Genomic DNA, 26626 nt, shown 5'->3' on the forward strand with positions numbered 1-26626 from the left:
GACAGATACTCTGCACTCAATTGTCTCCGCCTCACGCTATTCACTTTCTTTTTCTGGATTCCTATTAGAATAATACTGATTCACCTAGAGTTCTCCCTGTTTCAATTTTTTTATTTTTTTGCAGACTTAATATTTTCATGTGGTATAAACATCAAATATCGAAAATAATAATAATAATAACTCTCTCTCCCATCTCTCTTCTCCATTTATTTAGTTTCTATCACTCAATCCCAACTAGTAATATCTATACATACTGCTAAACATACAGAAGGCAGGCCATAAATAACAACAACCAAACAAAATTATGCTAATAATATTGTATCGTTAACTTAGGACACTATTACCTCTTTCTCTTCCACACCCCAAACAGGCATCGAAATAAGGCACGGCTGTGATTGATCCGACTGTCTAGACCACATTGCTATCTAAGATACAGGTAGTATATCTATTTGAAAGGATTTTAATTAATAGGTAAGTGGGAAAGGAATCTTGAGAAAATTTGGGGGAAAATGAATAAAACAATCTGTGACTTTAAAGAAATTTCTTTCAAGAAGTTTCTCAGCTGGTTCAGCAGAATCTTCATTGCTGCATTTAATGAAAGACAAATAACTAGAATGTCTTCATGCTGTGCAATGATGCAGCCCAAGTCACTCTCCAGGGAGCTGCTGTCCGTGGAGATGAATAGTCTTTCTATCTAGAGCCACCATATGGTCCTTTTGGCTAATGATAGTCAGAAGGCATCTGTGGATAATATCTGCTTAGCACACACACCAGGCAGGCTGCACAGAATTTCCTGCCACAAGTCACCCTCGCTAGTGAAATCCAGAAGGACATTCTGCCCTAGGTTCCACACCAACATTCAAATAGTTAACTCTGAGTCAGTTTACCAGAGAATATGTGAGATCTACGAAGAGAAAAATAAAACCGCGTGAAGCATGTTATAAATGAAGAGCCTTCCCCTTCCCCTTCATCCCTTCTAGATTATTCCCCCGTTCCCACTCCTCTCTTCATTCTGTTTTCCTCTCCTCCGTGCATGCATGTGCTAGGATAGAAAATGAAACTGTAACTTGTTGTTTTTCCTTTCTAATAAATATGGAAGAGTCAGAGAAATTCTATAGGGAGAAACAAGAGAGACTCAGAAGATGATGAGGCAACATTTAACTCAGTAACTGTCTAAAACATCCCCCAGACTCCCCGTCCCTGGAGTGAGGGAGTGGGCTGCACATTCATTTTGATTACGTTCGAGGTTCTCCACAAAGCCCCTCCAAATGTGAAGGGCAACTTAACATTTAATAGTAAATGCTTCACCAATAACATTTTCCATTTCATTATCCATTATTATTCCACTACTTTGAAGCTATTTTTTTTTTTTTTTTTAAAGAAAGGGATTTGAATTGCTGCTACCAGTTGGCAGACTAAAGAAGAGATTAAGCAAGGAAACTGAGTTACAATATTTCCGAAGTCAGGTCTCTACATGTGGACAGATGAGAGGAAAATGTGGCTAATTAAAGAATTCAGGCAAAACCTTAATCATCTCGTTGGCTTTTGTATTCCAGCTTCTGCCCAAGATAAACCTGAAAGGAAACGTGTCTGGGCTTGTGAAAGTGAATCAAAGGGCGGGGCCGAGAAGAGGGAGGCGCCAGAAATCTTTTTTTAGTTTCAACAGTTACAAATTACTTAACTCAGCCACAATTTCTTGTATTAGGAAGGAGTTGCTAGTTCTGCTCGGGTGGAAGAAAACAAGGTATTGTAAGTACCTCTTTGTTTTAAAATGTTTATCTATGTTTTTCCTTCTTTGTCGAACTGTCCAGCTAAATATCAAATAGTCAACCCCCACCAAAAAAAAAAAAACACCCAGAAATAGTAGGTAAATCTCTGTCCCCCAAGAATTCTGTGTAAGTCAGATATTTAACCCTGAGCTGGTTCAAATGTGTTCTAGAAAGAGGGCTAAGAGGGAGAGAGCATTTGTTTCAAAAGAAGTTAGAGAAATCATTTTACCAGGATTTGTGAAACTATGAATGGAGTTTTCTTCAGTCACATTTCTGGACTTGTTACCTCGGTGTCTGTCAGTGTCTTTGGCTCTCTATCTTTCCTCACCCAGCGTCCTGCCCTGGCCACCCTCCCATGAGCCATTAGCTTTCTTTCCTTTCATAGAATAATCTCAGCCCCCTAACCTGCGACCTTCCACTAGGTGCTCATCATCTGAAACTATCACTTCCTTTGGAAAGTAATGTTAGGTGACTATAGAAGTGCTGAGGGGGAGATGTCACGTCCTGATAGGTACCACTCCATGAAGCAAGGGGCATCATCAGGATCATCGGGAAGTCGAGGGGCTTTGGGCATCCTCTTACGGAAACGGGATGAGAATCCTTCTCACATCCTCCCCCTTCTCAGCATCGTTCCTCGCTTCTCCCTCCCGTCCACCTTCTCGCATAACCCAATCTCTCCCTTTACCATTAAAATCTTAAAGACAACAAGGTACAACAATAAAAGAAACTGTGTTCAGAGTCCAGAGAGTGCGATGGAACTGATAACTCTGCTACCAGCCAGCGGTGTATGCTAGCCAGCATCACTCACCTCTCTGGACCTTGGTTTCCTCGCAGATAAAACGAGGCAACTAGATCAAAGGAATTCCAAGGTTCTTTCCAGCTCTGACATGTAGGAGCATGTGTGTCTGTCACTGAGACATTTTGATGAATGACACAATCCTTTCCTTACTTTCATAGTTCTCTAGCTTCTTCCCTAAGGCTTTTACAGATTACTATTTTGCATATATTTATGTAAACTGAGCTCCTGAAAACTGCAAAAGAGCACTACATCTTGAAAATGGCACAGTAGGCTTCTGATTTAGATGTTTATAGTCTTCTCTGAAAAGATCATTATTCAGCCCTGTAAAGATCTCATTCCCAAATTCTGCACCCTTCAGAAAACACCCTTCCGGTGTTGGGTTACATTTTACTAATGGCTGACTTAGTGCTTCTGTAAATTTCTCTGAAAAAAAAAAAAAACGAGGCATATTTTTTCCCCTCTTATACCTGGGCTAATATAACAGGGTTATACCTGATATATTACTGATGGTATTAATGAGAGAATTCATGGAACTGAAGGTAACTAGATATTAACTTTTCACAAGAAATTACCTCCTTCATTAGAGAGAATTATAGTTTTCAGGAATTAGTTACAAGTAACTGAATTCTGGAATAACCATAAACTATAGCTATAAAGAAAAAAATCCCAGACCCTAAGATAGTACTTTCTCCTCTCCTTCTCCCTTCATGGTGAGTATGGCTCTGCCATGAAGCCAAGCATTTTCCATATGAATGTAATGCACGACTTCTCAAAAGATAAAGTTTAAAATATAGGCGGCAAACGAAGCATTATTTGTTAGGAAATAGGAAGGGTATTTCCAAAATGGTATCGGTTCTGTCAAAAAAAAATTACTCACCAGCAAGTTTTGAACATTTTATAAGGGAGTCGAGTTACTACAAAACTAGACTTTTTTTTCTCTCTTTAATCAAATAACGTCAGTACAGGATGAGCATTGCCCTCTGGAGAAGAGGAGGATTTAGAGGCTGGGAGGCTGTTTTGTTAAGTGCCAGCCTGTGGCCAGAGGGATTGCAACAGTGTCATTGTTAGCTGCAGCCCGCTCAAAACCAAACTGTCTACACACACCTCTCCCTTGGTTCAGCTGCCCAGAGGGAACTGGTTCTTTTCAGTCCTCATCTGAGTTTTCCCAGAGGCCAGGGAATGTCAGTGGGGGCAACACGGACATTACTAAAAGGTTCTAGGCCTAGGAATTTCATTTATTTTCAGTCATTTAACCACTTTGAGAAATTATTTGGCCATAAAATGACATTAGATAAAACTTTTTTTTTTTGATGGAGACCAGTCTTAAAAGACTTAAATTTAAAATGTCAGGGTAATTAGAAGTGACATTTAGAAGTTGAATATAATATCAAAAACAAACAAACAAACAGAACAAAACAAAACAAAAAAACCCAAACAAATGAGAAAACCCGAGTTCATAAAACCAGTTTCAGGGGGTCTTGAGTGAGTGAGAATTAAGGCAAAAGAGTGTTGATTTCTTCGTAAGCATTTCCCAGTAAACTGCACATGATTTCAAGTTGGCAGTCTGGTGGGGTCCTGAGAAGTCTGGGCTGGGAGGGGGAGGTGACCTGGCTCCTAGGCCATTTATACCGTTGCATTCTCAATGATTTGCTGTCAACCGACCAGAATCCAATTGTTCTCTGATGTGTATTAGCACTAAAATTTGAGGCAATTCTCTTACACTCTCTGGACTTCAACGTAAAAGAATGATGTTACACTAGGATTTTCTTAAAGTCCATTCAGGTCTTATATTATATATAATATATTCTTATTGTACATATATATACACATATGGATGGATATTTATATATATATAAATATATATAAATCAAATAAGGTGATATGCATTTTTGTCATTTCACTGAAGGATGGTTTTAAAAGTAATGTGTAAGCTAACAAATTCTTTTACAAAAGAGAAATGAATGAAAAGGATTATTAACATGTTGTCTATCTGTTCTTTTTGTCTTAGGTTTTCCAAATGGATTCTCTAACAAAATCAATCAACCAATTTGCCGTGGAATTTAGCAAAAAGCTAGCTGAAACTGCTGAGGGTAAAAATATTTTCTTTTCTCCCTGGGGAATCTCAACCTGTTTGTCCATGACGTATCTGGGGACCAGAGGTACCACTGCTGCCCAAATAGCCCAGGTGAGTGGGGAAGCTCCACCATCCTTGCTGCCTTAAAATGGAATGCTTTCTATACCTTTTATCTTCATTTTACTCCTGAAATCCAAATACCTCACATTTTACAACCATATTCAAAATAAGGGGTATACCTTAATTTTTTTCTAAACTATAAGAAGAAGTCTGGGAAAGGGAATCAAGCTGAGAACTCTTACAAGAAAAACAATTTAAGAACTGTACTCTCCAGCCAGATCAAATGGAGAGACGATGAAGCTATCAAGTTAGGTTCGACACCGAAAACAATTTTATTTTGATTATTAAAATATTTCAAGAAGTAATGGTTCAAATGCTAAATAGTAGAATTATTCAGCTTCTTTCCAATCTCAGAAAAGTTATCTTGAAGACAAATAGAAAAGTCAAGTGAATTGTTTCTCATGCTTTGTTTGGTTGTTTCTTTGTTCAGTCCCTGAACAAATGAATCTAATGGGACCATTAGGGGCATTAAAACAGCAAAATGATATTATTATATAAACCATTCTTGATTTGCTGTAAGCATCTTCGAAGCACAGTGTGTGTGGGTGAGTGTGTGTAGCCATAGATAGCAAAGCATGTTATAAAATAGTCGTGTGTGTGTGTGTGTATGTATGCAGGTGTAAACATGTAAATATATGTATCTCTGTTTTAAAGAAAAGTAACAACAGAAAAGAGTAAACTCAAACCTAAATCATACAACAGTTGAAACGCCAAATGACAATGTCCTCTGTGTCAAGTATGGAGATGGGCACAGCCAGTAATTCTGAGCGAGACAATATTCTGTCGGTTTGGGCCTAAGGTATCCATCACCCTTAGTCTTGTAGTTCACAAGATATTGTGTGGATTAAAACAACAACGACAACAAAATCTTGGTTCACAACTGGTTAATAATTAATTAGTTATTAAAGACTTAACTGTTAAGGTGATAGACTAAATCTTAGGTGGATTCCAATTCTGGTCCATTTCATGTAAGTAAATATATTTCTGGGAGTTGCTTGCCCTTGTTTTATTTAATATTTATTTAAACATTAACACTTTCTGTTTGCAATCGAGGCCGAGGAGTTGCCTGGGCACCCTTTTTTTTCTGTGGCAGATGGTGCCTGTTTTGTCACTGTGAGTCAACACAAAGCTTTAGCGAAATAGACTTTATTCCTCTTTGTGAGCTGGGTCCAGGATGTGGGAGATGAAATTATTGCCTCATTTTTTTTTTTTTTAAACTGTTGTACAACCCAGGAGAAAAAAAGAATGCCCACATCTGGCAGACAATGAGAATGGAAGCACGAACCTTGATACGAAACAATTAGAACCCCTGAATTTTCCAGTTAATTGGGGCAATGGTGGCTTTTGCTTAAATGGCTAAATGATGGTCTCAATTGAACACCCTGCCTTCTTTTCAAAGAAACCACAGAAAAAAAAAACCGAACATGGAAAACAAGAGATTTTTACCTCTAAGGGTATCCCCAATGTCACCCTAAACGTCCTATAAAAAGTATTAAAATAAAGCACAACTTAAATTAGGCTTCTAAACATCTATTTAAAAGCTGCTTTTGACTTACTGCATTAGTTCAGCTAATACGCCATTTAAATCAAATTAGAGCCCCCTCGGTTCATTAGCGATATGTTCTGTAGCATTGGCATGACTGACTTGTAGTTATTGATGTGTATTCCATATGATTATGTCTCTGCGAAGTGTGTTCACGTATTGTCTTTTCAATACAATTACAGGTGCTTCAATTTATTAAAGACCAAGACATCAAATCTTGTCCTGAAAGTGAAAAGAAAAGGAAAACGGTATTTTATATTTTAATATCCATTTAATAGTTAAAGAGAACTCCCGTTTAGCACATGTATTTTAATGGCTAATTTAAGCAAACTTTAACAGGCAAATTTTCTTAGAAACATGTGTTAAAGTTATAGAAACATTTTTTCAAAATATGAAATGTCTACACTTTTTGGAAGGGCCATATTCTTTTTTCCTTATCTCTCTCCTCCTTTTTTTCCCTTTCAGAACTATTCCACTTTCAAACTTGTCCCTGCTTTTACAAACTAAATGTGAAGAAAACAATGCCCTCAGTAACTTTTAACATTACAGAAAAAAAATTTCTTATCCACCTTAGAACAGATCTCAGTTTTTGTTCACAATACGCCAAATCGTTTCATTTGTTATAGGTTCATATATGTAAGTAGCTCTTGATCAACAGTTTTATTTGACTAATCCCTTTTCTTTTGAAGGACTCCAACTTGGGGAAGGTTGAAGAAATACACTCTGATTTCCAGACACTTATCTCAGAAATCAACAAACCCAGTAATGCCTACGTACTTAAAACAGCCAATGGGATATATGGGGAGAAAACATATCCATTTCTCAAAGTGAGTGTGAAACATGTTACTTAAAGTGGATGGGATAGAAAGAGTTATGTGAGACAAATCAATAAACTCTTTGTACATTTTCGTAGGGACCGTAGGGACAATCTTAATGTGGTCAGCATTTCCGGTAGACAATCATTGAGACCAACCATAAGTGTCTAGTTGTAAAGACAACCCACAATTGGGTCTCGAACTAGATCTAGTGATCAGATCATTATCCAAAATAATAATGTACAAGTGCAGTTCATATAGTGCCTGTGGCAACATTTATTTTGTGGAAAATGGAGCAAAAGATGTAGAGCATTGAAGCAGGGTGACTCTGAAGGGGCAGAGAGTGGCTCTGGCAGTGAGTGTGCCTGGGGGCTGTGTGCTCAAGAGCGAAGCTGACCTCGGAATCCGACAAGTCATTTCACATCACGACGTTAGAGGCTTCGGAAAGACTCAGCCTGGAATCACATCAGCTTCTCCCCTTTTCTGATGGCGGGAACCCCCGTCGTACACACCATGACGTCACCTCAGTTCAGACTCACGGGCTCCCCAGGGTGGTCCATCCTGAGCCAGCATGTGCTTCTCTCGTGTTCATCCGTCACATCCTTTGGCCCATCTCAGGAAGCAGCATGAAGACACAGATGCCCAGCGGGCAAAGGGCAAAAAATCAGGGTGAGGGCCGCGGAGAGCAGGCCTCCCTTCCCATGCTTGTCAGCACGCAGCGAAGTTTGAAGAGGAAGGTATTTAGTATTGACCAATGCAAGGAGTAGGGAAAGAGAGACGGGAGCATGTGTGTGTGTGTGTGTGTGTGTGTGTGTGTGGGTGTGTGTGCGCGCGCGCACGCGCACGCGCGCGTGTGCACCATTGTTCCTCTACCTAGTTATTTTGATAATCTAAATAGACTTGATTTCTCAGTTTGGGACAAACTCTGCTAAAGGAGATTTTACCTGACTCTTTCAGAAATATTTAGAAGACATGAACACATACTTTGGTGTAGAGCCGCAGTCTGTTAACTTTTTGGAAGCTTCTGACCAGATCAGAAAGGAGATCAACGCCTGGGTTGAAAGCCAGACTGAAGGTAAGCCTTCACCAAGGTGCTTTCTCCAAGCACGGTTTTATTATTCTGAATTTGTGTTATGTGTAAGTATATGTATTTCCTAGAACACATTCTAAATATTCCGACCACTTCTTCTATTCATGCTCATACTTTTCAGACTCACAACTTTTTCAGTCGGTCTAAGCAAATACATATAATCAAGACGCTCACTTTACCAAGTAGACGAGAAAATGATAACTCATTAATTTCAGAGAGAAGTCCAGGGGGAAAGCAGAAAAATGTCAAAAGGAAATCTGAAATACTATTGCATTTGTGGTTTTTAAAGAAAAATAGCTACTAATTAACAGCAAAAATGTGATATAAATGTTCTATATGATCTTAGGCAACTTTCAAAATAAGTTCTTATGTGAGAGTATGGGCTAAGCTGCTATCACAAAGAAAACCAAAATATGGTGGCTTTATGATAAGATAGAAGTTTATCTTTCTGTCACGCAGTAGTCAACAGGTAGATAAACATTCTCTTTATAAGGCCATCCTGAGACCCAGGCCTGCGGGTCCTCCCTGCCATCCTCAAGATGTAGCTTCTATACCTAAGTCGAAAATGATTCTTGCCATGGTCAGTTTTTTAGTCAGCATGAGAACACCCTGCGTTCCTTCACGACCCCGTGTCTTTGCTCATGCCGATTTCTGTATCTCACACTCCTTCCCCTGCCCTGCGCCTCCCACCCCTGCACTGCTGCGGATGACTGCTCAGGATGCGATGTCCTCGAGGGAGCCTCTGGTCCCCCAGCCCGAAAAGCCACCCTCTTTGGGCCCACGTCACTCTGTGGGAACCTTCCCCTTGGCACTTTCCACAGCATTAATTAAGATTAACTTCGTTTCGTCCGCCTCCCCTGCCAGACGCAAGGACCCCAAGTGCGACAGCTCTGCTTGGCGAGTGTCCTCGGCTTCGGATCCCATCACGGGCCCCCTCACGGTGGTCGTTCAGGGCCCTGATGTCCGCGGGAACGAACCGAGGAAGCTGGCCGCCCCCCATCCTCAGGTCCTCGTTCCCTGAGCTAGTGACTCAAAGCCGTGGGGAGGTACGAGCCACCATTCTGCTTAACTCGTTCCTGACTCGCATTCACTCGCAGTCGGTTGTTTTAGAATTAGAGATCAGGTAGCATCTCCTGAGTTATACAAGGACCAACCGTGATCCTATAGAGATGAGCACGTTGCAATGCGCAAATTAAACACGGCGGAAGTAGGAGTAAGGACAGTGCTGGAACGAAATCTTTGCCCTCAAATGCTCAGCCCAGTGTCTATCACGTTGTCTGGAACACAGACGGGAGCCTTCCAGGTGGGAAGGCTGGGAGTAGCATCTGCTAGTTTTACACCCACAAAGCTGAGAGGAGAGCCGTTTGTCTGCTGCTGCATAAGCCTGGTCCTTGCCATGCTTCCCCAGTGTGGACCGACGCGCCGAAGGAGCATGACAAGAGCCAGCTGTCTAGATTGCAGAGCTATCCAGCAAGTTGTCCTCTGATGACACATGCGCCATGACTCGGCACTGCCAAATTCGACGTAGTCACGTGTTGTATCCGCATGTGACTGTAGATGATTTGAAAGGTGGCTCATGAGACTGAGGGACTGAATTTTTAACTTCAGGTCATTTTAATTAATTTAAATTTAAGTAGCCTCATATGTCCAGCACAGAGAAACCTCTGTTTTAGGAGAACTGGACAAATATTTTAAGTTACAGGTAAGCGTCAGATAATGGTCAGTGTATGGTCAAAATACAGGAGTGGCACACTCTGACCAGTCCTCTGTTGTCATGCCACTGGTCAAATAAGGGGGTCCCCAAAACACACTCACCCTGGCCATGGGTGAGCCCCTGCCTCCCACATCTCATGACTTCATTCCTCCAGCCCGCCCTGCAGACTCTATTTTTTTAGGAGTGAGGGAGAAAGCTGTAATCGTTCTGTATTTCCTTTTGTTATTGGACACAAATATCTGTTATTTAGGGGTTATTCAGCATTATAGTAAGTAAGGGTTAATTGGCTATTCAGAAACTTTGACTTTGTCAGGGCAGAGTTCCCTTTGTCTTTAAGGAAAATGCTAGAAACTCTTTGGCGGGACTAGGTTCTGTCTGAGCTACTTGAAAGGGGCTTCTTTCCTGAAGTTTTCAAACAGCCCTTCTCCTAGGTAGCCACAGGGCCTGCAGACACAGACACAGCCTTCAGAGTCATATTCTCAATGACAATATCAGTCATATGTTGCTATTATTTTTTTCCTAATTTGTCTTCTTTATAGTCTATAAGCTCCTTGAAAGTGGGGGATCGGAGAAGGTTATTGTCTACATGTTTGTAATCTCAAAATCTATCACATGCTTGGGACATTGGGCACTCTATTGACACACTAACATGTGCCTGCAAGGACTTATCCTGACTACCTGCAGAGAAAAATGTCCTTCCTATTACATAAACCCACCGAGGACATTGTGCAATGAGACAGCCAACCAGAAGGTGGCTCTTTAGCTCTCAAGAGGATAGTAAAACATTTACAGTCAAATTTTGCTCAGTGTGTTACTTTCAAATTGTATTTAAGTACAGTTTGCACATTCTTTGTAAATTGTAATTTAGATGTCCTAACAAGGCTGTGGATTTGAGATTAGATTCCTTGAAAACACGTGAACCCAGGAGACAGTGCAATAAACCTCAAATTAACTGAATTTCAACCAACTTGAGACCCATCTGTGCAAACCTCAGTCCCTGATAGAGGTTCTTGCTTTGCATCTACAACTTGATCAAACGAGAGAGTAATTAATTAAAAATGACAGAGCTTTAAAACAATAAAATTTCTGTGCAAGAAGAAGATTTAAAAAATCATACAGAAGGCCTCCCCATGCTGAATAGTCGCATACATTTTAGATTAGGTCTAGCATACTGTCTTTACCAAGACAGAGAAACAAGTGCAAAAATGTTTCAGGAAAGTTTTCACATCAGCATTTAAAACCAAATTTAGGTTAATTTCTAAAACCAAGAAGTTTGTTTCATTGGGGGCGGGAAAGGGTGTTGTTTTGCTTTGAGTACGCATGCCCAAGCCACCCCCCAGATCTGTTGGAATCTCAAGAAGTGCTGCCCTTAGAACTTTTAAATAAAGCTGCAAAGGTGCTCGCAGGGTGCTCCCTGGGAGGCTGCAGCGGTAGGAGGATGTGCGGGGCAGGCTCACAGGAGCAGGTTTACTGAGCGGTCACCTCGCTTTAGGTGTTAGCACTTAAATGTACCATTTTTGGAGGATGCAATTCTGTCCACAGCAATAGTATTCTCGCAAAGATGCATAACCTAAATGTTATCTAGAGGAAACGTCAGACAAATCTGAACTGAGAATTGGGGGACATTCTACAAAACTTTTCCAGGAGTGTCAGGTCATAAAAGGCAAAAAATAAAAGAGGATCTGTCCCGGATTAAAGAGGACTAATTGGAAATGACAACTAAATGCAGCTCAACTCGAGATCTTGGATTGATTTCTGGTCCAGGGAAAGTACGATTGGAACAACTGATGAAATCTGAGAAAGATCGGTTAATAGAGTTCTATCAATGCTAACTTCCTGATTTGGTTCATCGGTGGATATAAGAAGTTATCATTTAATGATATATCATAATCAAAATTTCTATAAATGTAGCATATCATCGGGATGTAACTTTATCATTGAAACCTGTCCTTTTGCTCGTGTAGGTAAAATCCTGAATCTCCTGCCCGATGATGCTGTGGATTCTGCAACCAAAATGGTTCTGGTGAACGCGCTTTACTTTAAAGGAACCTGGGAACAACAATTCCTAGTCCAAGATACTACGGAGAAGCCTTTCAGAATAGACAAGGTAGAAACCGTTTCCTAAGCAGTATGGGTTTTTACATGGCATTGTAAAGAAGGTTCTATTTTAAATTCACTCTTTCTGGATATGTTGTCTCTGTAAACTCTTACTAAGGCTGGACAAGATGCACTAAAAGGCCCCGCTCTTCCTCGCTTGGAAGTTCTCCTTTCATTGTTTTTCTCTGAATGTCGACTATTTACATGTTTTATCACTCAGTCCTTGCTACAGCTAAGGTGGAGTGGGTCAGGTGAGAAACACAGTGTGCTAAGCGGGTGAAGGGTTGTCTAAGCTAGGAGTCTACCTGAACCATAACCCGAAACTCTCCAACTACTAATTCTGTTCTTTAAAAAAATTTTTTTTAATTAAGTATGATTTGAGTTGACATTGATTCATAAAATCAAATAAGTTTGAGGTGTACAGTTCAACAGTTTGTCATGTGTATATTGCATTGTGTTCACCACCCAGAGTTAGATCTTCTTCTGTCACCAAATATTTGACCCCTTTAACCCCACCTACCTCCCCTGTTCTTCTTTCCCTCCATTCGGTTCTCATTCTACTAAACCTATACCACATTCTACCAAAAAAAGAAATAAAAGTTTTAAATCTCACCTCTTTCATTAACGTTTTTCTCTGTTAGGAGACAATACACTTGTTTTTGTGACAGGAACCAATGACAGCAAAACCGTAGGCTAATGCAAAGTGACAGACATTATCTCAGAGTCCGAAGGCTGGAAAGTGCTGGGTCTTGGGACTTGAGCAGAAACGAGGATTCAAATGTTGTCAGGATTCGTTCTGTCTTTTTCACTCCGTTTCTCCCATCGTTCTTCTTCTCTCAGGCTGAAGTTTGGCTTCCTCTGCTTCCCAGTCCACCATGGCGAGGTATCGCCACCCCACAGCATCTCCATTCTACAGACAGTCTGATAGACATCATTCCAGATTCAGGAAGGTTCAGTTGCAAGTGGTGGAAGAGCATTCCAAACTAGCTCCAGTAAAATGGGAATAATAATTAGCATTAGTTTGTGTAACTCGGCAGAACTGCAATGACTTGGAGTGGCATCTCTAGAGTCTCAAAGCGTAATCTCAGTTCTCTCTCTCTCTCTCTCTCTCTCTCTCTCTCTCTCTCTCTCCCTTTGGAAAGATGTCTATTTACATCTTTTGCCTATTTTTCAAATTGGGTTGTTTGTTTTACTATTGCTGAGTTTTTAAGAGTTCTTTTTTAATTTTGCATACCAGTCCTTTATCATATTTGTGTTGTAGTTTTTTTTCTCCTAATCTATTACTTGTCTCTTCTTTCTCACAGTGAATTTCAGTGTTTTATAATACTAAAATATTTTCTCAAATGTTTGCACGTGAAACACACCTTATTTGGTTTCCGAATCATTGGCATATGCATGGTTTGCTCAAGATTATGTACTCTGTTGAGTGTTTGGTACAATCCAGCTGACTATGATTTATAAAAGTTGCCACAATCCTGTTAGAGAAAGAAACTCCCATATCACTTGTTAATGACGTTATCCAGTAGCACACGTTTCCAGATCTAGGTCTGAATAACTTTATTCAACATTCAGCAGAGGATCACCGTGTTTGCCAGCGTCCCAGATTCATGGGGACCAATTTTGATAATTAAGGACTGGATAGAACCTCCCCTCAATGACTTTGCTACTTCTTTTCTATAGAATACAAGCAAACCAGTGCAAATGATGTCGATGAAAAAAAAGCTTCACGTTTTTCACATAGAAAGGCCACAAGCCATCGGCCTTCAACTCTACTATGAAAGCCGTGACCTCAGCCTGCTCATACTGCTGCCAGATGAGATTGGTGGGCTGGATCAGGTAAAACCATCATCTGTCTGATGGGCAGATGATTCCAGATTTACCCCGTGTAACATGGCCTCCTTGTTCTTTAACTCCTGTGGAGGAGGCAACCAGTATACCTTGAGCCCTGGGGACTTCGCCTTTGCAATATCATTTCAGCTTTACAGAACTATGGAAGGTTGATAGTACTCTTTCTCAGGTAGGTTAAGTCATCTATAGACACTTGTGGTATGGGGGAGCCATACAAACAGCCAACATGAACAATAGACACCAATATTTAGCAGTCACAAAACGATGTGGGTTGTTCCTAGCAACCTTTCATTTAGTCTAGGTCTTTGTTCTCCCTCCCGTGGGACCTGCCTTATGTGAGATTGATTTTTTAAATAATTTCATTAATTTAGCTTTAGATATACATTTTAAAACATTTAACAGACTACCAAAATTTTAAACAACATTTTTATCAAGTAAAAAGTCTACAGGAGAAATCGTCTGTATCAGTACCATCAGTAAATATTATTTAAGTTGTTTGTCAGTCAAATTTCTATAAAACTTGACATAACTTTGGTCAGATGCTGTTTCTGAGTAATTGACATGTCTAAATTGAACCTTGGTTTCTCACATAATAGGTGGCCTGTCTCTCTTTGCAAACAGCATCTAACTTTTCATGTGTGCCAGACTTTTTATGCTTATAATTTTCCACGGCCCTACTAGTGTGTAGAAAAGATTTCCAAATTATATCATAAAATTTGTGTAACTACAAAGGTTGTTTACAATAAGACCAAGTGTGGACATTAAACCATTAGAGTCACACCCTTACAAGATAAGCCTTTCTTTTTAGGAGTGCAGGTTCCTGAGATAAAGATATTGTCACATTATTAACGTACATCATTTGCAGATATGTCACTGACATAGATACTTGGATATAGAAAACTCTCGAAGTAGCAAAAGCATATGTTTGGAAACAAATGGCATTAAAAAACTAAAATGCTGTTTTGTTCTCGTATACACGTATGCATATGTATATATATGCATATATTTATTAACAACTTTAAAAAATAAAGAGGAGAAAAAGGACCCTCAAAATCACTATAAAAATGTTATTACTCTTAAGATTTGGAGATTTTCCTTTTTAGGCAGGGGGGCACGGAGAGAAGGAGAAGGAAGGAAAGCTAGCAAAAAAAACAGGAGGAGAGAAGAAAGAAGAGGGGTGGGGGAGGAGGGAGGGGAGGGGAGGGGGAGGGAGGGCGGGGAGGCGGAGAGTGAGGGAGGGAGGGAGGAGGGCGGAGGGAGGGGGGGGGGAGGGAGGGAGGGAGTAGGGAGAGAGAGCGAGAAAAAAAGAGGGAGAGAGGGAGAGAAGGGGGGGGGAGAGGAAGGGGGAGTGAGGAAGGCCGGAGGAAGGACGGAGAAACCCGCCTCCCAACTTCTTCTTCCCTCCCTCCTCCCTCCCTCCTTCCTTCCTTCCTTCCTTCCTTCCTTCCTTCCTTCCTTCCTTCCTTCCTTCCTTTTTTCTTTCTCTCTCTCTTATTTTTTTGCATAGTTCATTGTTACTAAATTCATATTGTTTGATTATACAGTATAAACATTTTATTGTATCTCACATATTGTTTTTGAAGAAGAGTCTCCCAAGTTAATAAAAGTAATGTTTTTTTTTGTGCTCGGACATCCAACTTGTCCTATAGCATATGCTTTCATGTAGATTACAAGTAAATTGTATTTATTTTGATGTATTTATGAGTGTATAGTTGATGCCTTGCATAGTATCATAGAAGTATTTCCATTTTGAATCAAGGTCTAATTATTTTGTATTCTGGTAACTATTAATCTGCAGAACAAAGATTCCATAGGAGAACAGTGTAGGTGATTGTTGTATATAGAGAATTTCCAAATGCGTGTGTGTTGGTACCATGAGTAACGTGAGTGATCATAATTCATCTGTGTGATAGCCAGAGGGCTCACTCACCAATATTTCTTACTCCACTTCAGAATTACTGACCCTTTCTTCCTTGGTTCCACACCTGTAGCTGGAAAAGGCTGTCACCTATGAGAAGCTGAGTGAGTGGACCAGCGCAGACATGATGGAGTTGTACCAGGTGCAGCTGCATCTTCCCAAGTTCAAGCTGGAGGAGACTTATGATCTCAAGTCAGCCCTGGGCCGCATGGGGATGAGCGATGCCTTTCACCAGAGCAAAGCTGACTTCTCAGGAATGTCTATGGAGAGAAACCTATTTCTGTCCAATGTTTTCCACAAGTCCTTTGTAGAAGTAAATGAACAAGGTACGGAGGCCGCAGCCGGCACCGGGAGTGAGGTGGCTTTTCGAATGAGACCCCCCTCCATTGAAGTGAACGTGGACCACCCTTTCCTCTTCTTCATCAGGCATAATAAAACCAACACCATTCTCTTTTATGGTAGATTCTGCTCCCCCTAAACCTGCCTCTCTCTCATCAGATGAGACCATCTTACGGTGTGAAAAATGCATCATAAGATGGAAAAGCAATTATAATTGAAAACTAGTTTCTTTTTAATTATACAAACTAGTCTGGATATTTGTCACATTTGAGTATTAGCAAATAAGTCTTGAAATAGCGCATTCTAGTGACGCTGTATAGCCAGAGAGAAGGGCAAATTTTATTTTTACCTCTTACCATTTCGTCTTAACGTGACTTTTATTTACATTTCAGAAATACTATGTTATTCAGCCGAATGCTTTACAATTCTTGAGCTGTCAGGTCACTGTATCATCACGGTCACTTATATTTCACATGTGTCGTTTAGTGAAGAAAAATCTTTGCGAAGGCCATGTATTGAGAAACAAGAATTTTCTTCAGAACATAATTTTGATAGTTCACAAGTTGCCACGGTAACATTAACTCCCCACTTCTGCTATCTAAAAATACTTATGTGGATATTAACAGAAAAACTAGGAAAATCCAAAAGAAATATGGAGTTTAGTTAGTAGCAATGTACCGATGCTAGTTTCTTAGTGTTAGCAAATGTATCATGGTCATGTTAGATGTTGGCATTTGGGGAAACTGTTAGGAGCATGCAGAAGTCCCTGTATTATTATCTTTGCAACTTTTTTTTTTGTGAATCTAAAAGTATTCCAAAATAAAGATTTTATTAAAAATAATTATGTGTAAAACTTTAGTCACACTAACATCTTTGCTTTAAAAAATCTTATGAAGCAAAATAGATTTCTAATTTATTGACATGTATCGTTAGTTATAAGAAGATATTCTTAGTGATACTAATTCTCCATACAATTGTCCGTGTTTTTCTAATTTATTTTTGAAATCTTCATACAAAACTGCTGTTGGTAGTCTCCCCAGCTGCTTCTCTCATTTGAGAGATTGAACGGTTGTATCACTCTAGGTTGCTTTTTTTGACATTCATTTAATAAAATGAATGAGTGGATCTGACCTAAACAGTGTACAAATTAGTATAAGAAAATGTGTTTTCTGTATCAAATCTTGGTTCAGTATTACAAAAGAAAAAAATGATTGTGCTTTAGCTTTAAAGATAGAAAAAAATTGTAACACATGAGACATATATGTTTATGAAACATTTTGCCTCTGTCCCTGACACCTCGCATTAAGTACCAATGAAAGAAATCCCTCCTTTGCGTACTCCTACCTGGCATTTGCATCCATCCCCCAGTTCCAGCGAGGCCACACCCTCCCGCTCCAGCAGCTCCGAGAAGGAGTTTTGACCTTTTGGCAAATGTCTTTGCTACTGGCGACGGCACATTCCGGTTCAGCGGAACCTTCAAAGAAGCCTGAAACTTACTTAGCCTTGGGGCATTAATTAGGTTCCTTTGTACGTAAAGGTGCAATTTATCTATGAATGAGAAATCAGCTACTGTTTGAAAGACTAAGATCATTTCGAGAACATCTATTTATTTTCTTATCATTAGATGATTTTATTACTAAAAAAGATAGTAAAACTCTTATATGTGGGCACTTAAACTTTGAAATGTTATTTTTAATATGTCATAAAAATTTTTCAGAAGGAATATATTCACCAGTTTTCAAGAGGAAAATGGTTTTTTTACTAGCGAGATTTCAAGTCAAAATCTTTGCATAATTAGTATGTGGAAAGAATAATAAAGTGTCAAGGTTAGTAAGTACAATCGATGGCTTTATCCCGTTAACTCAACCTATTTTTGAGAAGCCTTTCCTCATAATAGCCATTACTGCAAGTTTAGAAATAAACTAAACAGAAACCAGGTCTGCAAAATAACTCTATTTCGAAGTCTTAAAACTAAGATTAAAACAAACATATTCGATTACATTGTTCTTATTAAATTTTAAAGTATTTTTTGCAAGCACAAAAAAATGTGTATTTCTCAAAAATTTACTATTTTTGATTGTCGTTTTATAGTGTTCATCACATTTCAGTATTTAGCATATTAGCACACATAAATTCACACAGATACTGGGGTTGCGTGCTCAAAAAATGTTTTGACGGGCGTCCTACCAAACCAGTCTACAGACAAAAAGCTTTAGGAACTTCTGTAACCTCTGTTGTTTTGTTTTCTTCTGGGTCATTTTCAACTTCAAGTTTCACTTTTGAAACTGCTCTTGCATAAACGCACTACATACGAATTCCGTGTGGACTCAACCACGATAAAGGAATCCATCATTCGCTGGGTGGAGACTTCCAGAACCACCTCCGGTGGACCCGCCAGACGCCCCGCCACGCCGGGCGCGCTCAGGCGGGGCCAGGATGCTGCCTGCGGGGAGGCTCGGGCTCCGCCCCGGTCCAGCCCCGGGATGCGCAGTCAGAGGCGCAGACGGGGCTGAGCATCCTCCTCCGGAGGCGTCGCCGTGATCGACTCGGACGCAGAGCGCCCAGCGCGCTGGACCAGCAGCCGGGGCCATCGCGGCGGGACTCGCCCAGGTACCGAGGCTGCGAGGCGCCCGCGTGGCCGGCTTCCCACGGTGAACGCCCCAGCCTGGACCCGGGAGGGAGGGAGGGATGGGAGGCGGAAGGCGGGAGAGAGGTAGGGAGCGGTGGCGGGAGGCGGCCCCGAAGGTGGCTATGGAGCTGGGGTCGCGGGCGTCCCCGAGCCGCGGTGTTTGGGGCCCGGGAGCCTCTGTGGCCCGCCAGTGCCGCGATACCCGAGCGCGGATGCGGGCGCCGCGCCCTGAGTAACGGGGCGGCCGGGGTGGGCGTGACCCGCCGCCGGCGAGGCCGCTGCGCTGCGATTGGCCAGCCGCGAGGGGGCGGGGCGCGCGCGTGCGCAGGGCGCGGCAGGAAGATGCGGGCGCGGGCTGCAGCCTGCCCCGGGGCAAGTCCCGGAGGCGCCAGGGCGTTGCCCCCGCCAGCAGGGGCGCGGGTCCTTCTGCGGTGCGGCTGGCCGGCCTGGCGCTGCCCCTGCCGCTGGTCTGGCACGGTCCCTGCTCCGCCGTTCCGCGTCCTCTCATCGTTCCTCCTTCCCTAACATGCCATCTTTTGTGTGTTTCTCTGTGTTTCTATTGTCCTTCCATGCTTGGACTCTCCCGCCCCCACGCGCCTTCTTTCACTTCTCTCCTCTGTTCCTCATCGGCTGCTTCCCCTGAACTTGAAAAAATGCTTCCCCGCCCGTCTTCCCCTGTCCGCGGCCGCAGGAGTCGGATGAAGAGGCTCGTCGCTTCCCTGACTTCAAGTTCCCCTGTATCCGGCTCTCACCCCGCCTACCCCTCCCTGGCTCTCGCCCACTCCCCGGACCCTCACCCCGGGCTGAGGCCACTGCAGGCCCAGGCAGTCTCAGCTCTCAGGCCCTTATGCCCCATCTCCCCTTCAGCCTCTCTTTTCCCCTACCACACCCCTCATTGCTGAGTCTGGGGACCTGTTTTCTTCCTCTTACTTCCTGCTATTATTGGACGTCTCCAGAAGTTGGTGAATTTCGGCTCTTCTGTCTTCACTGTACCTTCTGAGGAATGTCATCCCGTTTCCTAGAATCTCCTAGGATCCGGATGGTGCGGCTCCCAGTCTGTCGCTCCAGGACTCCGTCTTAAGTAACCCATCTCTGTCCCCTGCTGTCTCCCGCACATGTCTCACGTGGAGTGCGCCCCTGCCCCATTTATGCCAGCTCCTCATATAAACTTCTGTGGTTCGTGGCCCACCGTCAGCATGAATTAGCTAGGAGCCTGTGAGAAGATAAACTCAGGCACGTTGAAAAAAATTAAGCGTTTCTTTGAGCAAAATCCACTTGAATATGGCAGCAGATAGAAAGGAGCTCCGAGGAGCTGTACAAACGAGAGACTCTTCTGGGCAGGAGGGAGCAGAAGCAGGAAGTGATACTGGCGAAAAGACAGACTGGTCATTGCAGAGCAACTTCGCTTTAGTGGACAGTGACTTTGCTTTAGTGGACAGTAGGGTCCACCAGGCCGATGGCCAAGTAGTGCTGATCGCCAGCTCCTGACTGCCTCGTTTAAGAGTCTCTTTCTGGGAGAGCTGAGACTGTAATGACATCTGCATATGATGACCTAGGGCTTAACGGAAGTGATTCCATTTTGGGCCTCTGGGCTTTTTTTAGCAACCTGGGCACCACCCTCCACTTGTTCCCAACCCCTGGTGGGATCCGACTCGCAGACACTCAGCGGGCTGGCCGGTCTTCAGCTCTCCAGTGCCGGCTCCTCTGTCTTGCGCAGTCACTCACCCCTGGCGGTGGTCCACCAGCAGGCTCCCCAGCCTTTTCCAACGCTTAATGGTGAGCCACGGGATTTTTTGAAAACTCTTTGTATTTTATAAAACCTTTGTTTAAAAACCTTGGATGGCTTCCAGACCACAGATCAAGTTCAGATTTCTAAAGCTGGCCTCAGGGGCTCATCCCGTCTCTCTCCCACAGGACATCACCCAGACCCGCCACCCGGGCCCCACCAAACCATGGCGCCCCTGCTACGTTCTACGCACCTGCCAGGCCCACAGCCAAAGCCTTAGATTTCACCTTGCCCTTGGGTTCGGGCTGTTGTTCTGTTTAGAATGTGGTCTTCATGCTTTTTTTTTTTTCTTTACCCCATTTTTTTTTTCCTTCCTAAATCAGAGACATCTCTTGAAAAAATATCTTAGGAGGAAGCTTTAAGAAAACTATTCAGTAGTGGAGAGGCTCTGGGTGAAATAGTTGTCCTCCATCCCCAGCTCCTCTTTCCTCTCCTAAACCCCCATCCCCCAGAGACCCAGGGGACCCCCGTGGCCTACTGAAGTAGGTTCCTACTTAAGTGGTTTCGTGACTGCTTTAAGAGGCACTTCCGGTCCTCGGGGAGACTGGGGGAGGAACGATCACGTGGTGGTCCATCCGTTCATTAAAGTGAACATGCATGAAGACCCGCATCTCCAGGTGGATGTTCCAGGACTTTTGGTTTTGCTTATTTGCTACTTTCCTAAACTGAAGCATGGTTTTCTTGGGTAGTTTTACAATTTTTTGAGTTAAAAAATTACATGAACATGTAAAACAGAGGATGACATGATTAAAAATAGCTTGTAGCATCAGGGGATTGTGGGTGATGACTTATTCTCCAAAATATCATCGGCTGTAACAGCAAAGAGACTCCGGGAACCCAAGATAAGTCGATAGATTTTCCTATTTTTCCAGGTTTCTGTAAGGTTTAATAGAAATAATTAATGCAGAACCTATACTAATTTACTGACATCATAATAATTAATAAGCTGTAATAATTTTTTGCACCTGCAGTTTCATCCCTACCTTCCCAGAGAGCGTGGGAGGTGGGGTGCTATCTTCCACTAGGGACTTGAGAAAGACAGTCCTGGGTCCTAAAATGGGAAAGAAGCCTTTTGAAAATATTTTCATTTCAAAGGAGCAGAGAAAGAATTTACAGTGCCAAGCTGTGTGAAATAAATGCCCTAATGAAAAGGGGTCTGTGCAGAGAGGCTGGATGGAGCTCGCTGTGAGGTTTGGTCAGGCTGAGGGGAAAGTCAAGGCCTGATTGGCGGGCTGCAGGCAGAACAGGTGTCTCTGATTCAGTGTCCACCTGAGGACTTGGGATTTGGGCTTCGTATTTTACAGCCCTGCCCTGGGGGTCCCTTCGCAGCCCGGTTCCCGCAACTCCTGTGAAAAACATGAAGAACAGTGTATGTCTCTGGAGGCCCCCTGATTCTTAGTGGATTTTGAGTCTTCCCAGTAGCCCGTATTGCAGGGCAGATCATCCCACACACACACTCCAAAGCTCTTGAAATCCATCCAGCTGTTTTCATGTGACACAGTGACAGAAATGCCATTTTTATCCACAGAGAATTATTTATAATTCATACAACTTTGTTCATAAATTAATCTAGAGACGCCACACCGAGGGGGAAGTGGCAGGAACGGGAACTTCCTGTAACCGTGGAGACTTTGGAATCGGACCGCGGCTTCCGGTCTCAACTTCCTTGATACTCACTGCCTGTGGGATCTGAAACGAGCTCTCAACCCCAGGCCGGCTCCTGGTCTCTGCCATGTGGTGATAATCTCTGTGTCGACCTCACACATTGTCGTGAGGATGAAAAGAGCTGATACACGAGAAGCACTGAGCACAGTACCCGGCACCCCGGTGTGTTGCCGTCGCTACACTGAGGGAAGGCGTCAGCAGCCATCAGAGGGCCTCGGGGCCCTGCAGGGGTCCTCTTGCTAAGGGTGGTGCCAGTCAGCATGGATTGGTGACTGCGAATAAACCACTGTATTCATTAGTTATTGATGCTGTAACACCTTACCACAGACAGATTTAGTGCCTGAAAACAACAAAAATATATGATCTGACAGTTCTGAGGGTCAGAAGTCCGAAATAGGTCCACTGAGCTGCACTGTTTCTGGAGGCCGTGGACACAGCCCGTTTCCGGGCCTTTCGCAGCCTGCACAGGCTGCCTGCGTTCCTTGGACAGTGGCCCTGCATCGTTCTGACCTTTGCTTCCCTAGTCACATTGCTTTCCCTCACTTTGACCTTCTTGCCTTCCTCTTATAAGGACCCTGTACTGACACTGAGCCCAACAGGATCATCCAGGAGAATCTCCCTCTCTCATGATCCCTAATTCAATCCCCTCAGCCAAGTCCCTGTTGCCATGTAAGATAATGCAGTCACGGGCCTGGAGAATTAGACTCGATGTCTCTGGGGTGCAGTTACTCTGCCCATCACACTCCATGTCCACCGACGGGTGCTGGTGACTAGGTGACGGATGGAGCGTTGGGCTGATGTGCTTTCGTGTTGTGTTTTTGATACAGACTTTCCCCGATGGAGCGTCTCAGGGAAGCCAACGGCATTTTTGCCATCAACTTATTAAAAATGTTGGGTGAAGAGGACCGCTCGCGGAATGTGTTCTTCTCTCCCCTGAGCGTCTCTTCTGCCCTGGCCATGGTCTTCATGGGGGCCAAGGGAGACACAGCCGCCCAGATGGCCCAGGTAGGAGCGCCCATCGCCAAGGGAAAACCGCAGTCGGTTTCGCTCTGGGCTTCCTCAGAGCTAGTCCTGTCCCGCCTCCAACCAGTGGACGACAGCAGTGTGGCTGGTCTTTTCTTTAGATTAAAGACATTGATGTGTTGTAGCAAAATTTGATTAAGGTAAACCATAATTCCGTCCCACAAGAAAAGGTAAGAATTAAAACCGTTAAATTGAAAGTTTTTGCTAATATTGTATTTTGAATTGAAATACAGCTGTGGAAATGAGCGTTTTGTCAAGCGGGTTATTTCTGGTGCGCGATTATGCCTAAGTGGAAGAAGAATGCAACGTAAATGAGGAGTTCTATCTCCTGGAGTTATTTGGAGAAAATATAGGATCTGATTGATCAGAAGTAGGCTATGTGCGACCTCAGCTACAAATGAAGTAGAGGATGATGCTTTAGGGGAGGAATCCTTAACTGCTTCGTGCCTTAGATGCTCTGACAGCCTTGGGAATATGTTCCAGAAAATTCCATATGTACCTCATTTTGCCACTGACGTCTAGAAGTTCCAGATGCTCTTAGAAGTGTGTCCCGACCCCTGGCCGTGGTGGACTCCCCGTGGTTGTTCCTTCCAGTGCCCTAGAGGATTGAGGCTTTGGACAGGGCTTGTTGGTAGATACAGGAATCACCCGAATCCTCTCTCTGACTGGACGTTTAAATCACATTCTGGGCTGGAGAACTATGAAGTTGCTGATGGAACAGTTCTCCTTGTTTTTCTGCTGATTGTTGTGGTTCCTGGGGTCGAGTTGGATTCATTCCAGTCCCCACGTGTTCTGTTAACTTCCCTCCTTGAGTTTCAAACCCTGCCCTCCCGATGGCCTGGTGGTCCCTGGTAGGGCAGTGGTGTGACCCAGGGCCGATTTTACCTCCCAGGGGACAGTCCGCCAATGGCCAGTTTTGATTGTCATTAACTGAGCAATGCTGCTGCCATCTAGTGGGTAGGGTCCAGAAATGCTGCGAAACAGTCTGCGATGAACAAAAAAACACCTGACCCAGTGTGACTGCAGCACCCAGGCTCAGAGACCCGTGTGGACGGTTAAACCAACCTCCTTCTAGGAAAGGGTGGTCCATGATTTTCAGCACAGAGATTTGTTTGGAGATCGTTCTTTGGGGGAGTGAAACGGCACTGTTAAAAGTCTGTGTCCCTGCGTTCTCTGACCAGGCACTTTGTCTGGACGAAGGCGAAGACGTCCACCGAGGTTTCCAGTCGCTGCTCACGGAGATTAATAGATCTGGCACTCAGTGCTTGCTCAGGACCGCCAACAGACTCTTCGGAGAAAAGACATATGACTTCCTTCCGGTAAGCGGTACCTCGGTGTTTGACGATAAAGAAATGGAAAATAAAATAGACACTACTGAGGAACGCAGATAAAGTATAATTCTGCTGCTCTAAAAATGTGCCTTGAAATGCAGTGCTGTAATTATAATTTTCAATGTCGCGATCGCTTCTGGATTATGTCCATTTAAATTGTTTCCGACACATCCCTCCTGGACAGCAGTCTGTTATGTCCATCCCCCTGCACCCGGAGCTGCTCTTACCCCTTCATCCCCAACCCTCAGTGACCGCACTGTCCCCCGTATGTACGAAGCTCTCCCAGCATCACCCCTGGTTGTGGGGCTGTCCCTGCAGAGCTGGCCTCTCAAAGTCGTTTCATTTTGTCCCCTCCACTGAGTCACCCCCAGCGTTGCCTGCGTCCGGACTCTCACTCCCTCGCACAGCATTACTTTAGTCGTTTCCTAACTGATCTCGCCAAGTCCAGCCAGGTATTTCTCTTCGTCTCATAAATCACAATAGTGACATTAAGGCTTTATAAAAGTGAAGTGAGTTCGTAAAACTGAGGTTTTAAATCTGCGTAGTTTCTGTTTATTGCAACATATAATTTCTGAGCCTGCCACATTTCAGTAAGCGAGGGCCAAAAAACTGTGCTGCGCCATATGCGGGGTGATGACATCTTGAGATGAATGAAATGATTGGGGCAGCCCGGCCATTTTAATGGCCGGCAGTTCCCAGACTCTGTGAGACTCAGGTGCGTCCCTGTCCTGACCGCTGCTGCCTGCTGCTCCACGGGGGTCGCCTGCTCTGGGCGTAAATGTCACTGGAGGTGATGCTGGGTCCCTCAGGTGGCTGGGTCTTGTAGAGTAAGCATGAGCGATTCTAGGAACCTTCTGATTTTTCCATGTTTATTCTGAACATCAGCCCGATCTTGGAATATTGTGGTTGGGGAACGACCGGGGACACAGGAAGCCACACTCCGCTTTTCTGGGTTGCTTGGCTCGTCTCTCTACGTCGTCTCTCCTCTGTAGAAGCTAAAATATTTGAACACAGGAGATGGGTGGAGGATGGGCACCAATTGCCAGGCACATTATATCTGAAGCCAAGTTTTCGTGAGGTGAGTCGTCTTGGGTCTTCACATGTTGGGTACAGGCACTTCCTAATTTGACCCCAAGTTACTTTTCAAGGCTCATCCCCTGCCTCGATATTTTCTCTAATTTCTATACACATACACACCCACACACACATACACACCCACACCCACACACACACACACCTGTCAGGACCGATCACATGGTACTCCTGGAGGACCTTTAAGATCTCTTCATAATCCGCTTCTGCCATCGAGTGGCCCAGTCATTCCACAAATGCATTTCAGACCCTGGAGTTGGTGCTGGTGATGCGAAAATGTGTCACAGAGAGTTAGACTGTGTAGTGTGTGCGGGGAGGGGCCGAAGAATCAAACGGAAAGTCGCCATGAAGTTTAAGTGTTGGATGGATGTCCATGGAGTATGTGGTGCCCCATGGACACCCAACCTGAATGTCATTCTGCCCTTAGAGCAAGAACCCTCCCAGATAGAAGACAAGAACCCTCCCAGATAGAAGACAAGCAGGGCCCGCAAGGGGAAGCATTTTGGGGAGATGCTTCAGCACATCCACAGGGGAGGGGGTCACCACGCATGTTCTCAGACACCTCGTGACCGCGTGTGTGTGCGTCAGCTCTCAACAGACGGCGAGCCACCCCGGGCGTCACGTCCCGTCTTCATCCTGGTGTTCGGCACCGAGCACAGGGCCAGGCGCGGGGTCGGCGGTCTGTACGTTTTTGTTCATTGCATGAGTGAGGCTTCAAGTGCAGGATGACCCGTGTAAGGCTTTCGGCTAAAAATACCTTAAGAAAAAAAAGATGTCCTCGCACTGTGGGAAGCTTCGCCGAGCGGGGCCAGACTCGGGGTCTCGCACTTGCAGGCCTTTAAGGAGTCCTGCCAGGAGTTCTATCAGGCCGCGCTGGAGGAGCTGTCCTTTGCCGAAGAACCGGAGGAGTGCAGGAAGCACATCAACGACTGGGTGACAGAGAAGACCGAAGGTGAGAGGCTTTATTTCCGTGG

General features: G+C 43.7%; 2 protein-coding genes across 6 annotated transcripts in view; both read left to right on the forward strand.

The window, feature by feature from the left end:
• Nucleotides 1–1640: 1640 nt before the first annotated feature.
• On the forward strand, nt 1641–16967 carry SERPINB10 (serpin family B member 10). 2 transcript variants are annotated; one of them, XM_016118928.2, is made up of 8 exons: nt 1641–1749; nt 4577–4753; nt 6488–6553; nt 6995–7132; nt 8078–8195; nt 11889–12031; nt 13702–13857; nt 15861–16967. In XM_016118928.2, the coding sequence occupies exons 2-8, from the start codon at nt 4586–4588 to the stop codon at nt 16263–16265; spliced, it is 1194 nt and encodes a 397-aa protein (XP_015974414.1). In that variant the 5' UTR covers nt 1641–1749; nt 4577–4585; the 3' UTR covers nt 16266–16967. The 2 variants fall into 2 exon arrangements, with proteins under 2 accessions (XP_015974414.1, XP_015974415.1); XM_016118929.2 differs by having other exon boundaries at nt 1656–1744.
• Nucleotides 16968–18584: 1617 nt separating this feature from the next.
• Nucleotides 18585–26626, forward strand: part of SERPINB8 (serpin family B member 8) — a 31050-nt gene continuing 23008 nt past the window's right edge. For 2 of the 4 annotated variants that reach the window (XM_036230107.1, XM_036230105.1), the window contains exons 1-4: nt 18585–18736; nt 23034–23211; nt 24411–24548; nt 26487–26604. In XM_036230107.1, coding sequence (XP_036086000.1) covers nt 23044–23211; nt 24411–24548; nt 26487–26604 — 424 coding nt within the window. In that variant the 5' untranslated portion in view covers nt 18585–18736; nt 23034–23043. Of the gene's footprint in view, nt 18778–23033; nt 23212–24410; nt 24549–26486; nt 26605–26626 lie in introns of all 4 variants that reach the window. The other 2 variants (XM_036230106.1, XM_036230109.1) reach the window with 2 other exon arrangements.

The sequence above is a fragment of the Rousettus aegyptiacus genome, unplaced genomic scaffold (assembly GCF_014176215.1).
Source record: "Rousettus aegyptiacus isolate mRouAeg1 unplaced genomic scaffold, mRouAeg1.p scaffold_m13_p_12, whole genome shotgun sequence".
Taxonomy (NCBI): domain Eukaryota; kingdom Metazoa; phylum Chordata; class Mammalia; order Chiroptera; family Pteropodidae; genus Rousettus; species Rousettus aegyptiacus.

What these genes read in the sequence shown, in the direction of transcription:
- SERPINB10 (XM_016118928.2), top strand. Translation starts at nt 4,586, where the DNA reads ATGGATTCTCTAACAAAATCAATCAACCAATTTGCCGTGGAATTTAGC. An exon ending in GGTTGAAAGCCAGACTGAAG is followed by an intron (nt 8,196 to 11,888) that starts GTAAGCCTTCAC and finishes TTGCTCGTGTAG; the next exon opens with GTAAAATCCTGAATCTCCTG. An exon ending in AGATTGGTGGGCTGGATCAG is followed by an intron (nt 13,858 to 15,860) that starts GTAAAACCATCA and finishes CCACACCTGTAG; the next exon opens with CTGGAAAAGGCTGTCACCTA.